Here is a 15,701-nt window from a genome sequence, read left to right on the forward strand (position 1 = left end):
CCACTCCCCACAGCGACGGCCGACGGCCTCACCGCGGTGCAAAATCCCCCACCACCATGAAGCCAGCGAGGATGTTCCCGTGCCGGCCGCTTGTGTCCCCGCCGCTGCCGCGGGCCCTCGCCGCTGCGGCGCACATCTCCGTGCGGTGGCTACCGTGGCCATCGACATCGCTGCGCGTGGTGCGGTGCATGGCCAAGGAGTGGCCGGTGTGGGTGGTGGCGAAGCAGATCTAGCGGGAGCTGGCGGACATGTTGACCCGCGCCCCCACACCTTCTTTGCCGACGCAGCCATGACGGCGGTGGCGACCGTGAGCTAGGCCGGCATGGTGACCCCGCGCCGCTCCGCCGCCGCCGCCCGATCCGCGACAGCCAGCTCCGCCACAAGGAGCCTGGAGGACCATCCTTCCAGGTGAGAGATCGACTCCCCCCCGTCCCCGCCCCATCCAAATCCACGCGCAATGCTCGCCGAATTCCGCCCCTCGCGCTCGCGGTTCTGCTCGCCCCCCTCGTCCTAGTGGCGAATGCGTGGAAGGAATTCCCGGAGCGCCCCTCAACGGGCGAGCTTGTGCCTGTACGGGCGGGCCTCGCCAGGAATTGAGATATTCCGGCCCCCCGCGCCGCCGTGGTTCCGCTCCGAATTCTATAGCAGAGTCCCGTGCGTGCGTAGGAGCACTCGAATTCCCTTTCCGCGTAGCGGCTCGCTACGGTTTCGTTATCGCTGGAGATGGTAATACTAGCAGTACTAGTTATAGCATTTTAATAGAGCGTACGGACAGGGGCCGGCCATTTGAGATTTGGTTGAGGAATCAACCTGCTGTACTAGGCCATGCTGCAGACCGACAAAGATGTTGTTGTTTCTCTCTATCGTCGCGTGTGTGCGCTTCAAACTGCTTCTTTGGGTTAGATGGACAGTCTGCTGTATATGAAACAGTCTGGTTGGTTCGTTCTGTTGCGCCATGAAATAATTTGCTAGTGATGTGGTTGTATTGTGTCAAAGCTCACTTTTGATGAAAACTACATATTGCAAGGGAGATGTGCTACAGATTTAAGTGTTATGGAATCTCTCACCTACGCCTGGACCCATTAAAAGCCAGCACATGTGAAAGCTTAGTTCACCTATACTTTTAGTTCAACAATAAATTATTGTGTATGGTATGTTGATACAGTCTTGACTTCTACATGACAGAGAGGCAAGCGTTCACTAAAGGCATGGCGCACGATGAAGCTGTGGCTGGCCAGAAGACTAGGAAATCAGGTTCACCCCCTAAGGTAAGAAACGCTGATTTACAAGTAGCCGCTGACTACTATGATATTGCAGATCGACAGTGATGTTGCTGGTTCTTTGTATGCCGCGTGTGTGTGCTTCAAACTGCTTCTTTGTGTTGAACTGATCAACTCTGAGCTCTTTAAATAGGACATAGTATAAATGGCATTGCTCTGTCAACTTATATTAGCACTCTACAGAACCTGGGCAGTTAAATATTATTCAAGATGCACCTGTATGATGTGTGTGTGCTTGATGCTCACGTACTAAGTAAGGCTGGTGGTTGTTTTGCGACTGAATTGTGTTTCAGTTTGATACTACTATGCTTTCTGTTGCCAAATTCGTCCCTGACTAGTATAGTTAGTACTATTGCAGCAGGTTGATTGATTGAGGGAAAACTCTTGCCTCTCATTAACATATCTAAAATCTAATCAAATTCCTCAACAACATATTTGTTTTTTACACAACAATGCATTCAAAAATCTGACCTATCTATATACACACTTTGTGGAAGAAATACTATAGCCATTAAAGCTTGTTCATCTAGAAATTTTACATTACATACATTGTGCTATATATAGTGGCCGTTCAAACTTGTTAAACAACCTTCTGTTGTTGTTCCTGTAATCTCTGATTTGTAGCATTGTTGGTTTTGCTCTTTTTTTGTCTTAAAACTTGATGGGCCAAAGATCCTTTGTTTGTATGTTATCATCACTATGATCTTCAGTTTTCCATACACTGTGATCTTCAGTTTTCCATTGCGTGTTTTTTCTGCAGTTTGCTTGGTGTGTGGACAGGGCCAAAGGACAAGATGCTTCAATCCGACGAGGACAGAGCCAAAGGACCAAAGTTTTTTCATCTGTTGCCAAGGTGACCCCTCTCCTCATCTCTATTTTTTGTTCATTTTCTCATATGATCTGATGCGTGCTCTCTTGCTTGGTGTGTGTGCAGTTTGGTACCATCCCGTGGGGAGGGCCAGGGACAACCTGCTTCGATCCGGCGAGGATGCCCACCATCTATTGTTAAGGTGATCTCTCTCTCTCTCTCTCTACATATATATATACATATCCTGTTATGATGATTCTCAGCCCCGCCCCGCCTTTAAGCTATGCATTCAGAAGAAACATTCTATAGTAAAGTATGGGGTTGTTGATTAAACTGCTGCTGTGTTCACTTATGAGAAAAAGTGTAGTTAATTCAGGTTGTGAACATTTCTTAGGAGTTACATTAAGACACATACATCACAACACTTTGTTGAAACCAATTGGAAAACAATGGAATAGCCTAACAGGTCCTGTTTGACAGTTTTTTAACATATTACAATACTTAGGGATCTACCATATACGTAACTGTTTTGGTTACTATTTTGTACTCTAGTTTTTGCTTCTCAGTTTAAGTGAAGCAGCATTGACTTGTGTATAAGCTAAACTCTGTTATTTATGTTTGCCCTACATAAGCTAAATTCTGTTAGTTCCATGATCAACTTGTGTATGCAGTCCAAGCCTTCTAAAATGATTGCCTTACTGTCCATTTCTTGATGTGATTTGTTCTTAAAACGGTTTGCTAGATAGATCCATGCCTTGTATGTTCTGTGTTCTTCATTATACTGTTCTTGCCTAGGGCAATTAAACATTGTATATGTTTTTATTGTGATATGCAACTCTTCAAAAAAAAGAAACTGTATTATGGAATTACTCATCTGCATGGAATTTCTATGTATTCTAGTAGTTTATTTTTGATACTGTATTGCTGTATTCCCAACCTGCGTGGGATCTGATGCTCAATTTGTTCCTGTTTCAGTACTAGTATAGAACGTTTTCTTGCAAAATTGTACAGTTTGGTTGCAAGCAAGCAAACTGAACTGAATTTGCTTCCTTGCAAACTGAACTTAGTTTCTTGCATATTTCAAAATGAGAAATCTTATTGTCAACTTTTATGCTGGTAGGTCACTGTTGGAATTGGTTCATTTGGGGTTGTATTTAAGGTAAACTTCTGACCTTGGGGTTGTATAAACTGGTCTATGGTGAATGCCATTTTTTGCATAGTGTAAAGTGCTACAAGCAGTTTGCCATGAAATTCTATTTCTTTTTCACTTTTAAGAAACAATTACTGACCAGCAGCAGTAATATTTATGCAAAATTATGCAAAGTTTACTGAAATTTTGAGCATCTATAGTTTACTCAAATTTTGTGTGACTTGTCAATGATTATGCAGCAAATTAAACTTGTGTTTACTTAGACTTGCTTGTGATCTTGTTGTGCAAAGTGGTTGAAGTACCTTCTTTTTCTACCCATCTTCATGAAGCCTATATTAAATGCATAATTTATACAAATTATTCTATAAGATTTGTAAAAGCACACATTTCACTATGTAAGTATGTTGTTTTATTTGCCCTTTCTAGTATTGAAATTCAGGACGGGAAAGGTGAAGTTGGAACATACTAGTGGGTAGTCTTTGCATTACTGTTGCCATTGCATTTGTTTGGTTCTGACCTCAGTAGCAGTACACTAATGTTGTTAGTCTTTGTGTTCACTCTTTTACAGGAGCGCCATGACAAATTTGAAGTGCAAAGCCATGAAGCCAAGTGCAAAGCCGTGATGCTAGAGATTTGTTTGTTCTGTTTGACTGTAATAGGCTGTAGAGATTGTAACATTGTAAAAAATTTAGGATTATTTGATAACTTACATTTCTTCTATTTTGTTTGAAATAGTGATTTAAAAATGTGTGAAATGGAAACCTGATTAGTGGGATCCACTTACCAAAGTAATCTGAACAATGTTGAAATATCTGAGCAATGTTGAAATATTTGATGCGTGGGACCAATGTATGAGATTATGATATGTGGGGCTTGTCTGACTAGTGGGCCCAGCTCCAATATATATGGCTGAAACTAGAAAATCAGTGGATTAAAAAGGCCACGGCCCAACAATAAAAAAGGATGCAATATTGGGTTTGGCCCATGAACCCAACCAAAAATTGACAGGAAAAACACAAATAGGCTGAATTAATGGGCTCGGCCCATGTAAAACACCCAATTGGACCGGGCTGAATCTTGTGCCACGTCAGATTGCCACGCTGGATGCCTGCGTGGCCTAGGGAGGTTGCTAGTGACCAAAACGCCACAGTAGGAATATTTTGGTCGTAAACGTCTTTGACCATTCCAGAAGAAAGGTCGCTATAGTCAGTTTACGACGGCCAGCTTTTGACCTTCTGTTTTTGGTCACAAAAAGGTCATAAATGGAAATTTGTGACCTTTCAGTGACCAATAGTGGTGGTCATAAGTTGACATATTTCTTGTAGTGATTGCCAGCGACCTCCTGCCGTTGGTCTCCGCCGCTGTCAACAAATATCTTCACCTCTGTTGTCGCCGTAGCGAGCTCATCGCCGAGTTAGGGTATGAGTTTTAAACTCTGTGCATTCTTTTACCTCCGATTCTTAGCACAAAGACAATGTCATGTTTCTTACCAAGTATGGGATCAATCTATCCACCAAAACTTCCATTAGATTAGTTTTGATTTGAAAATTTAGGTTTAGGTTTTCGCCGGACTCATCTCGGACCGACCGAATTGTAGAAACCGGTCTCACCGATTTGGCTTAGGCCATTGCACATGTGATTTTTGGTCTGACCGAAAATTGCAAATCGGTGTGACCGAATTGAGGACTTTGTGAAACCCTAACAAACTCGGAGTCATTGAACTGTGTCTCAGTCTGATCGATTCCACTAGTTTAGACTCCAAAGTTTCTTCGGTGTCACCAAGTTTAATAAATCGGTAGCTCCGAAATGCTTTCTGTGGAAAACTAAAACTAAGTTTTTGACTCATTCTTTTTACAAAAATCTGCACTTTGTGATGCTCATCCACTCTATCTCATCTACAACTATTCACAGGGTCAGCTCTTAGTTTGCAGTGCCAGAATGTCTGATCAAAGTGACAGCCAAAACAAGTCAAAGGAGCAGATGGATCTGAGTGAGGGCACTAGTCTCTGTGGCAGCTTTGACGAGGGTAGCAGGAGCACACCAAGCAACCTGCCTAAGCCAACAACTAGGCAGAGAAAGAAGAAAACTTCAGATTCAGAGGATGAAGACTTTGAGGTTGAGGAAGTAACTTGAAAGAAGAAAGTGCTCAAGAAAGAGTATGCTGCTACTACTTCCACCAAGCTTGGACAGAACAAGAAGGCACCTGCCAAGAGAGTGCCAATGTCAAAGGCCAGGGCATCAACACAATAGACAATGGAATTCACTCTTGAGCCCAGAAAAGATGATGATGGAAAGAAGAGAAAAGAAAGGGCCAGGAAAACAGTTGCAAGAGTGATTGGACATCCATCAATGAGGAGAGATTCTGCAGGAGAAGAGAAAAAAGAGGATGCTACACCAGCTCCCAAGTCTCAAAAGCTGACGGGGGATGCCATCAAGTCTGGGGCTGCACCTTCAAAGCCCAAGACTGCCCCCAAAGCTCCAGCTCAAGCCTCCAAGACCGCACCTAAGAGAAGCACCAGGAACATTCCTGCTGCAAAGAAGAAGTACAAGGCCCAGTGCTTGAGGTTGAAGAATAAGATGAAGCCCAAGTGCTCAGAACACTCAAGCCAAAGATACCAAACCATGATGACAATCATCCAGTGGAAAAAACATGAAGGAGAGAAAGGATGTAGGTCTCGGCTGTGGAGACAAGTTGATCCATATGCTGTGAGGAGGAGAACTGATGTGGACTACGTGTTTCACACCAAAGAACATCAAGATTTTTATGAGACAGTGTTACTTGACAAGAAGCCATAGTGAGTGACATGAAGTGGGTTGATTGGGAATATATTGATGCAAATGAAGATCACTTTTGAGGATTGCATGAAAGCTTCAAGCTCAATGGAGTTGACAAGTTTGTGGGTCAAAAGTTGACCAAGTGGAAGATGAACTCATTATGCAATTCTACTCAACAACTCATCTCTATCCTGATGGGAAGATAGTCTGGATGTTTGAAGGTACAATGTACCAATCTTCTATTGGTGAGTGGGCCAAACTCATAAATGCCCCCAAAGAAGCTGAGAAAGACATTGATTTCTATGCTGAGAACAAGAAGGATCACAACTCCATGGCCAACATGAACAAGGAGATACCTGACAAAGCCTTGGAGACACACAAGCTAGGATCGGTGTACTACTTGATGTCTGGATTGGCCATAATGAACACAATTCTGAGGCACACCTTGTTACCCAAATCAGGAGATCACGGGATGATCAGAGGCCACTCCATCAATTTGCTTCAGCTCTTTGATTTTCCCCAGAAATTCAAAGTTATGAGTCTGATTGTTGAGACCATCAAGAGAACATCTGCTGACCAGAAGAGGTCATGTGGGTATGCTCCACACATATAGACGTTGATAAACTCCAAGATGCCCAAAGGAGTGTATTTGTTGGACAAGGAGTATCTTCCCCTGTTGCCTGATTTTGAGGACAACACTGTTGTCATGAATGCTGAAGATCCCACATCTGTGGAAGCTCAAGAGAATAGGGAGAAGGCAAAAGTCGAGAAGGAAGCAAAGATGCCAAGTGCCGAAGAAGCTTCACAAGTGTTCCTCAAGTCAAAGCAAGACCAACTTGGATATCTTATTCAAGCTACGTTGAGGATTGAGAAAGGTTTGGCCACCCTGACTCAGAACCAGGAGATCTTGGAGAGGATCATTGAAACAAAATTCTATGATATTGACTTGAAGGTAACTAAAATTCAAACAGCAGCTGAGCATCTCCAGGAAGAAGCAGAAGAGAGGAAGGGGAAACAACTACAGATGTCTTTCAGAGAGTGCCTAGGGCACAGAGGTCTGCAATAGTGCTAGTGCCAAACACTAGAGCTACAACATCAGCACCTGCAGCCACAACTCCAGTTGCCCCTCCAGTGGAAACTCCACCAGCTCCATCAACTTCAACAGATGCTTTCATCCTTGGAGTCCTCTCAACACCACCTCCTGAAGATCAAGCTTAGAGCCGCATAGCACTATGCATTTTCAAGCTTTTTGGTAACTTGTTGCCAAAGAGGGAGAAAGTGTATAGATCATAGGCTTCGAGGGAGAGAGCGATTTGCTTCTTTTGCTACTTATTTGCTTATTTTCTTGGTTGATACTTTATGTCTATGTGTGTGAGATACTTTGTATGGTCATGTGTTTGATCATATCATGCTTAATTCTTGTGCTTGGATGATGATATAATCTATTTCTTATGTATGATCGTTGACTTTGCCTTGGTGATGAGTGCTTGTTCCTATTTTTATCATTTTGAGCGCTCCACCAAGTTGTATGTGACATGGAGGAGTAACCCATGATCCTAATTAGTTGTGCATTTGCATTCAAAAGAAAATCTTAAACAATGCACAAATTTAGGGGGAACTCTTGCTTTTCACATACTTCTCAATGCAACGATGTTTTTCATTCTTATTATCATTTGTCGAAGCTTTGATCTATATGTTGTCATCAATTACCAAAAAGGGGGAGATTCAAAGTGCAACTAATCCCTGAGTGGTTTTGGTAATTCTTAATAACATATAACTCATTGAACTAATGCTCTTTCAAGATGATCATTTCAGAAAGTTCAATAATTGGCATGGCATGGACTAGAGATGTGGACCCCTCAAAATGCTAATGAAACATATTGGCAACAAGCTCAAGACTCTACATTTTTATTTAAGTGATCCAAGATCACATTGAGTCCATAGAAAAGCCAATATTATTATTAGTGATATGCTCCAAAACCCTCAGCCACTTTCTCATTTCCACATATGTCCTAAACCTAAAAGTCAAACTCGGCCCCACCGATTTGATATATTTGGCGCCACCGAGTTCATTTGACATAGCCATTGCCACAAACGCTAATCAGTTCGTTTTCACCGATAGGGATCTCGATCTCACCGAGATGGGATTGCAAACTTACTATTTCCTTTTCGTAACGTTTCGGTCCCACCGAAATGAGCGAATCGGTCCCACCGAGTTTGCAATGCAAACTTCCTGTTTCCTTTTCGTAACGTTTTGGTCCCACCAAAATGAGCGAATCGATCCCATCGAGTTTGCCTGACCAACTCTCTATGTGCCTATTACTGAAATCGGTCCCACCGATTTCATGTGATCGGTCTCACCGAGATTAAGTTATGCCCTAACCCTAGCGCATCGATCCCACCGAGTTATTCATGTCGGTCCCACCAAAAACTCTAAAATTCATATTTTGACCTGAATTGGTCTGACCGAGTTTTACCATTCGGTCTCACCGAGTTTGGGAATCTGTGTGTAACTGTTAGATTTTGTTTGGAGGCTATATATACCCCTCCACCCATTCATCATTCCTGGAGAGAGCTATCAGAACGTGCCTACACTTCCACCATTCATTTTTTGAGAGAGAACCACCTACTCATGTGTTGAGACCAAGATATTCCATTCCAACCACAAGAATCTTGATCTCCAGCCTTCCCAAGTCGCTTTCCACTCAAATCATCTTCCACCATTGCCAAATCTGTGTGAGAGAGTTGAGTTTTGGGGAGACTATCATTTGAAGCACAAGAGCAAGGAGTTCATCATCAACACACCATCTATTACCTTTTGGAGAGGGGTGTCTCCTAGATTGGTTAGGTTTCACTTGGGAGCCTCCGTCAAGATTGTGGAGTTGAACCAAGGAGTTTGTAAGGGCAAGGAGATCGCCTACTTCGTAAAGATCTACCCAAGTGAGGCAAGTCCATCATTGGCGATGGACATGGTGGGATATACAGGGTTGCTTCTTCGTGGACCCTTCGTGGGTGGATCCCTCAGTGGACTCGCGCAATCGTTACCCTTCATGGGTTGAAGTCTCCATCAATGTGGATGTACGATAGCACCACCTATCAAAACCACACCAAAAATCTCTGTGTCAACATTGCGTTTGCTCCCTCCAAACTCCTCTCATTTACTTTCTTGCAAGTTGCAAGCTTTACTTTCCACTGCTCATATACTCTTTGCATGCTTACTTGAATTGTATTGTGATTGCCTGACTTGTGCTAAGTTGCTAAAATCTGCGAAGAATTAAAATTGGGAACATGTTAGGTTTTTATTTGGTGAAGTAGTCTAATCACCCCCCTCTAGACATAATTTTGATCCTACAGGATCGCATCCCGATCTAGCCTACGTGCTGGTGGCCACTATCGGTCGTGCTTGGCTGCCTACATGGACACGGCTCCCATCCGCTGGATTACGGTCGCCGATGAGATTTGCACCTTCATATCCAACGGGGCTTGCCACCTGCATCGCTAATGGTGATGCATGACAGCGACCGTGTCCACTTCTGGCGTAATCTGCTGCCACACGCTACGACAGTGATGGTAGTGGCGGCATGTGGTGAAGTTGTCTCATGCAAATTAGTCATCTATTGCCATTTTTGAGGACGACACGGTATGCCGAGTGTCCCAAACTCGGGATTTGGATGTCCGTGTGACTTTTCTCCCTCGTCAAGCTATTGGGATCGTGGAAAGTGAAGAACATAACATAAGATGACTTTGATTAGGTGGTGCTTCCCAAGTACCTAGTCTTGAGCTCTAGGATGAAGATCCTAGGTCTGACATTACTTGGTTATACCTGGCAATGGCGGCATTTTTGCGTTGTTACCCTCTTGAAGGCGTTGCTTGGAGTTTGCTCGGACTGGATCTTCACGGTGAAAACCCATGACCTGGCCTTCGATGGTGGATATGGCGATGGCGGCGTATATGCGTTGTTTTCCTTCTTGAAGGCGTTGCTGTCATTATGTTGAAAATATGATTGCTGTCGATGGTTGTTGTTGTACATCATCGATCGCTGTTTTGATTGCTTCGGGTCTTTTTTGCTTTTTCTTCGCCTAGGCATAGCTTCGGTCTTCATGATTTTGCTTTTTGCCAGTGTGATTCTTGTGTGCGTTGTAGTGTTGGTTGTGTGCATCCTAATTATGGAGAGGCCGGGTGTGTGCTCATTGTGCTTGTATCGCTTGATACTACATTATGAGTCAATAAAAAACGCCCTTTGAAGAAAAATGAAGCAGATAAGGGAAGCCGGAGCGCGACGACAGTGATGAATAAGGCGGGCGGCCGGTGGGGTGGAGCTGCGGTTGACGGTGACGACAGGCTTAGTTGGGGGATTATGGCCTTATGGGCACCCACTGAATAGACAGGGTGAAGGAGGGAGGCGTGGTGGACCTCCCAGACATTTCTTCTAGGCATAGGGAGGCTGTTGGCTGCGAGAACCAGAGACAATGCGGGGGCTGCACGCTTCGGACGCGGCGGTTGTACTCGCGCGAGGGGAAGAAACGTGAAGTGGACTTGGGCCAATTGCCTACTAACCGGGCTTGGGCTGATTGCTTTCTAGTTTCTTTTTTAAAACAGAGTTTTTCTTTTTTTTTCTTTTTTTATTTGATGTGTACCACATGTAAGGAGGGAAAAAACCGTCCAAAACCAATGCCTGACACTGCAAAAAACGACGCTGACTGTACTGAACCGTGATGGAAGTGCATTCGAGCGACCCGATACGAAAAAGTAAAGACACAACCGAGCAAGCTCGAAAAATAAAGACAAAACCCATGGGTAAGAAACAACTGAGGGCAAAAATTGAATTGTCCCTTTTCTTATTCACCCAAAAGGACAATCCGTGGTAGACGGGGTATGGCATATGGGCATCGTCACATTTGTTTTCTATTTTGGGAACATGTCGTAGAGATGAATATGCGCCTTTACTTCTGAACATGGGCTTGGGACAAGATTTTTGGACGGAGGGAGTACCAACTAACTAGGCAAAGAGGCATAGTATGCTTGAAGCGCACACTCCTGCGAGCTGGGCATGCCCATGTATCTTTTCTTTTAAAACACAATAATTGTGCGTGTGTGCGCAGAATCGAACCGGCCACCTCCTTTTTGAAGTAAGATGCAGTAACCATCCTGTCACACAACCTCATGTGATTAATTTTATCTTTTCCTTTGTTTCTTCTACTTTTTTTTCCTTTTTCCTTTTCTCTTTTATCTTTTCCTTTCATCTTTTTTGCTATATGCCTGAACTTTTTACCAAACTGATGAACTTTTCTTCAAAATCGATGAACTTTTTTCAGAATCGATGAAATTTTTTAGAATTGATGAACTTTTTCAGATTTGATGTTTTTTTTCAAATTTGATGAACTTTTTGTTCAAATTCAATGAACTTTCTGAAATTTGGTGAATTATTTTCAAATTTGATGAACTTTTTTCAAATTCATTTAGCTGTTTTGGAAAATTGATGAACTTTTTTTTCCAATTGTGAACATATTTTCTATATTGATGAACTTTTTTCCAAAATCAATGACCTTTTTTTAAATCGCTGAACTTTTTAAAATTCATGGTTTTTCTATATTTTTATTAGTTCGTTTCTAAATTTACACTTTCTTTTTTCAATTACTTTATACTGGGTATATAATACTCCCTCCACAAAGAAATACTAGAGCGTTTAGATCACTACTATAGTGGTCTAAATGCCTTATATTTCTTTACGGAGGGAGTATGTTATGTGCAGTATTTAAAGGGTTACCAGTAATCACGGTAGGGCGTCACTTGACAGTGTGGTGCTGAGTTCGATTCCTCCTTCTCACAGAATTTTTTCTTCGCATTTCCTTTTCAGCATGTTGCTAGGCTGCACAGCTAACTGGCGTTTAGAGCGGCGAACATGAGCACCCTTGTTTTGTGTTGGGCAGGTGCAACATGGGCCTTTTTCCGTGTCTTATGTCTTGCTGGGCTTTGCTTCAAACAGTTGTATTTTTTGTACTTAATTATTCCTTTTTGCCTGTAATTAGGGGGATATAGTCAGCTGGTTGCTGAGCGGCCTATTATGTGGGTTTATTATTAAAAAAAACTAATTCTATTTTTATTTTAGTTTTGTGTTTTTTTAATAGAGCTGTTTTGATTATTATTTTCAAACGTTCCACTCGGTTGCATGCATCCCAATGTGCAAACTGCATGTATGGTACCTGACATGTAACAAGCGGGCGATGTGCGAAACTAGGGGGTGTGTGGTAGTTATGATTATTATTATTATTCATATATTCTTTCTTTTCTGTTTTCTGTTTATTTTATAGTTTTTGTGTTCACTAGTTGTTTTTTCCTTCTATAACTAGGGGTATCTTTTTGTTGCAAACACGGGTCTGAGTTGCATGCCACCCACATGCAATTGTATGTGTTGCGCTGCGAATGCTGTAAGCGGCACAATGTGCACCCAACTAGGTGTCACAGGATGTCGTGTGTGTGGGGCGGACCGGCAGAAAAATTTGTTATTTAAATCGGTTTATTTATATTTTCCATATTTTTTGTTCTTATCTTTATTTTATTGTTTGTGTGTTGGCTTCTTTTTATGCTTTTAATAATTTCATTATCTATATTTTCTTTTTAGTTCTTTTATAATTTTCTTTTGTGTTTTGTCTTTACTTTTTATTTATTTTTAAATATGGGTGTTTAATTTACATGCAACTAATTGAATGTCCGTCTCTCACATGCAACTACATATGATGCACCACGTATGCAAACACAAGCGGCACGACTATATTTGTCGCCCAACTCCAACTTCATGTCTTAAATACGACTATAATTTAGTGGTGGTTTTTCAGGGTTGGGGGAAGGAGGGAATGGGGTTGTTATATGTCTGCCACTAAGCATACATTTGTGACTGCATGCCATCAACACGACTGCAATTTTAATGGTGTTTTGTTAGTGGAGAGGTCAATTGCGTGTCTCCCACTAGGCACGTAACTGCAAGTGTCGGCTCCGACTACAACTACATGTTTTCAACGCTTATGCAACTTAGTGTATTTTGTCGGGGAGGTGCAGTTGCATGTCTACCACTAGACATAGAATTGCAAGTGTCGTCCACAACTACAACCCGGTGGTGTTTTGTTGGGCAGTTGCACGTTTATCAATAGGCATGCAACTGCAATTGTCGCGTCCTTCTGCAACCCCAAGTCTTCAACATAGCTGCAACTCTATGGTGTTTTGTTGGTGGAGGAGGCAGTTGATGTCTATCACTAGACGCTCCACTATAGTTTGTCGCGCTCGACTACAACTCTGTGATGTTTGGTCGGAAAGGACAATTGCATGTCTGTCACTAGGCATGCAACTGCAAGTGTCGCCCGAACTGTAACTCTGTGGTGTTTTGTCAGTGGTTCGACAGCTGCAAACTTGCCACTAGGAGGGGGCCAGCCCATTAAGGACGTCTCATTGTTTTTTTCCCTTCATTTTGTTCCATGTTTTTACTTTTAGTACATTAATATTTTACATACATGATGAACATTTTCATATCTATATTATGAATATTAATTTAAATACGCGATGAACGTTTTCTTATATGCATGATGAGTATTTATTTAAATACACAATGAACATTTTATATTATGCCGTGAAAATTAGACAAATGCATGATGAACATTTTGTAATATACAATGTTTTTTTATGATACACGGTCAATATTTGTTTAAAATATGAGGTGATACAAATATAAGACAGCCATTTATAAACACGAAACACGAACAATTTTAATTTTATACAATATAGATTGTTTCCCATTTTTTAAATTAATTTGAACAGCTTTTCTTTTGGATCTATAAAAAATAAGCTGAAACAGGACATGAGCTGGCAGAACAAACATATATGGTCTATGGAAGGCAACTCTTCTGCTGGCTTTAAGAAACACAAGCACAATACAATGCACCATTTTCTGTCATGGAACTATTTTACTTTTTTTTCACCAGTGTATTTTGTTGTTGTTGAAAAAATAAAGCCCAAGTCAGGAAGCAAGCCCAAAACAGGGGAAGAGAAGCTAAGAAACCCAACCCAGGGACAACAGACACAACCCAAATAGAAAAGCAGTCACACACCTAAATCGGCTATATAAAACAGAAACGATACGATGTACTCCCTCCGTCCGAAAATACTTGTCGGAGAAATGGATATATCTAGATGTATTTTAGTTCTAGATACATCCATTTTTATTCGTTTCTTCGACAAGTATTTTCCGACAGAGGCAGTACGTGAGGAAAACCAGTCATATCCGATTTTATACTTGCCGATTCCAGTCGATTAAGACTTCATCAAGTCTCAGTCGACTAAGTTCTAGACGGATCCGGACATGTTTTAGCCTAAAGTATTGCCTAATTTAGACGTAAAGAGTTGTGCGGCGGGGTTGTGCAGTGCCAACCTACATGCTGAGCCTGACCTATTGAGATTGTCATAACTTTGTCCTCTTAATTAACACAATAGTTTCTTTAGAGAAATTGTATTATATCTCATATTCCCCTTACGAAATCTTGATTAGCACCAAAAACGAAAATATTCTTTTGAAATTCTATGTAGTACTATAGAGAAACTCTTAAATTATTCGCAAAAAAAAGAGAAACTCTTAAATTGCTTTACATCCAAACGGGGCAAGCGGTTAAATACAAGTTCAACTAAAGCAGTGTCGGAAGCATGATTTTGGGAGTACCGTTCAAGGCGTCGCTTGAAGAAGGGGACCAGCTCGAGCGATGGGCTCTGGCTGAAGAACTCGAGCGTGTCGCCAATGACGGGGAAGCCCCTCGACCCCGGCGGCAGCCTTGCAGCTGCCGCCCCTGCTACCTTGTATGGGCTACTACTGTTCCATCTCATCAATAGCAAATGGATCAGCCGGGCAGCTAGCACGGAGATGAGCAGGAGAGCTAACCAAGGCATGACCACAGCCACAGGCACACTTAGCGTAACCATTTGGGTGACTAGCTAACTGTGTACTAAGATGGGCGTCGTCCACTAGTTCTGCATCTGCTCTATTATAGAGACGATCAGACGCAATCCTATACGTCCACTAGTTCTGCATCTGCTCTTTTATGGAGACGATTAGACGCAATCCTATACGTATGGACTAGCACATCTCACGGGATTAGCGAATCTCCAAGTAGGGATGTCAAGCGGGTCCTGTTTAGTCTCGTTTAAAGTCCACTTATGATACGATAGTTCAAAAAGATTTTTTGTTTTGCCACTTATATCCCTATCTCCAAGCGTCCGCATTCGTCTGGACCAGGCTTTCTGGATGTGTTTTGCCGTTCGATGCGGTATCCCATTCGTCGCCTGGTAGGTCCAGAGTCTATTTTTCCACAAATCGAAAGTAAACAGGGGAGGGGCTTTCCGGGAGTCCAGACTGCTGTTACACACGCATGTCCGACACCTGAGACCCACTCAAAATCCTCTCCCGCGTCCACACCCTCTCCTGCGTGAAGTGGTTGCCGTGCATTCATGCCGCTCAAGAGCGCCAGTGCCGCATTCATGTCGTCCCAGAGCGGATGCGACCTCATAGGTTGCTTCGGCCGAGGCGCATGTTCAATGTCAGAGTGACGTGAGAGGATGGGACAAGTATCTAGTGCATTCAAATGGGCAGCCTGTCCATCCACCTGCCGGCATTAAACATGCACGCAACAGATAAATCGACTCTGGCATT

At 42.6% G+C, this 15,701-nt stretch overlaps 1 protein-coding gene across 1 annotated transcript in view; it reads right to left on the bottom strand.

Annotated features, from left to right (window-relative positions):
- Positions 1 to 15,011, bottom strand: part of LOC119326292 (cytochrome P450 87A3-like) — a 39,868-nt gene extending 24,857 nt beyond the window's left edge. The window contains exon 1 of the mRNA XM_037599971.1: positions 14,718 to 15,011. Within this exon, the coding sequence (XP_037455868.1) occupies positions 14,718 to 14,974 (257 nt within the window). The 5' untranslated portion in view covers positions 14,975 to 15,011. The remainder of the gene's footprint in view (positions 1 to 14,717) is intronic.
- Between the last annotated feature and the right edge of the window lie 690 nt (positions 15,012 to 15,701).

Source organism: Triticum dicoccoides, chromosome 6B (genome assembly GCF_002162155.2).
Source record: "Triticum dicoccoides isolate Atlit2015 ecotype Zavitan chromosome 6B, WEW_v2.0, whole genome shotgun sequence".
Taxonomy (NCBI): Eukaryota; Viridiplantae; Streptophyta; class Magnoliopsida; order Poales; family Poaceae; genus Triticum; species Triticum dicoccoides.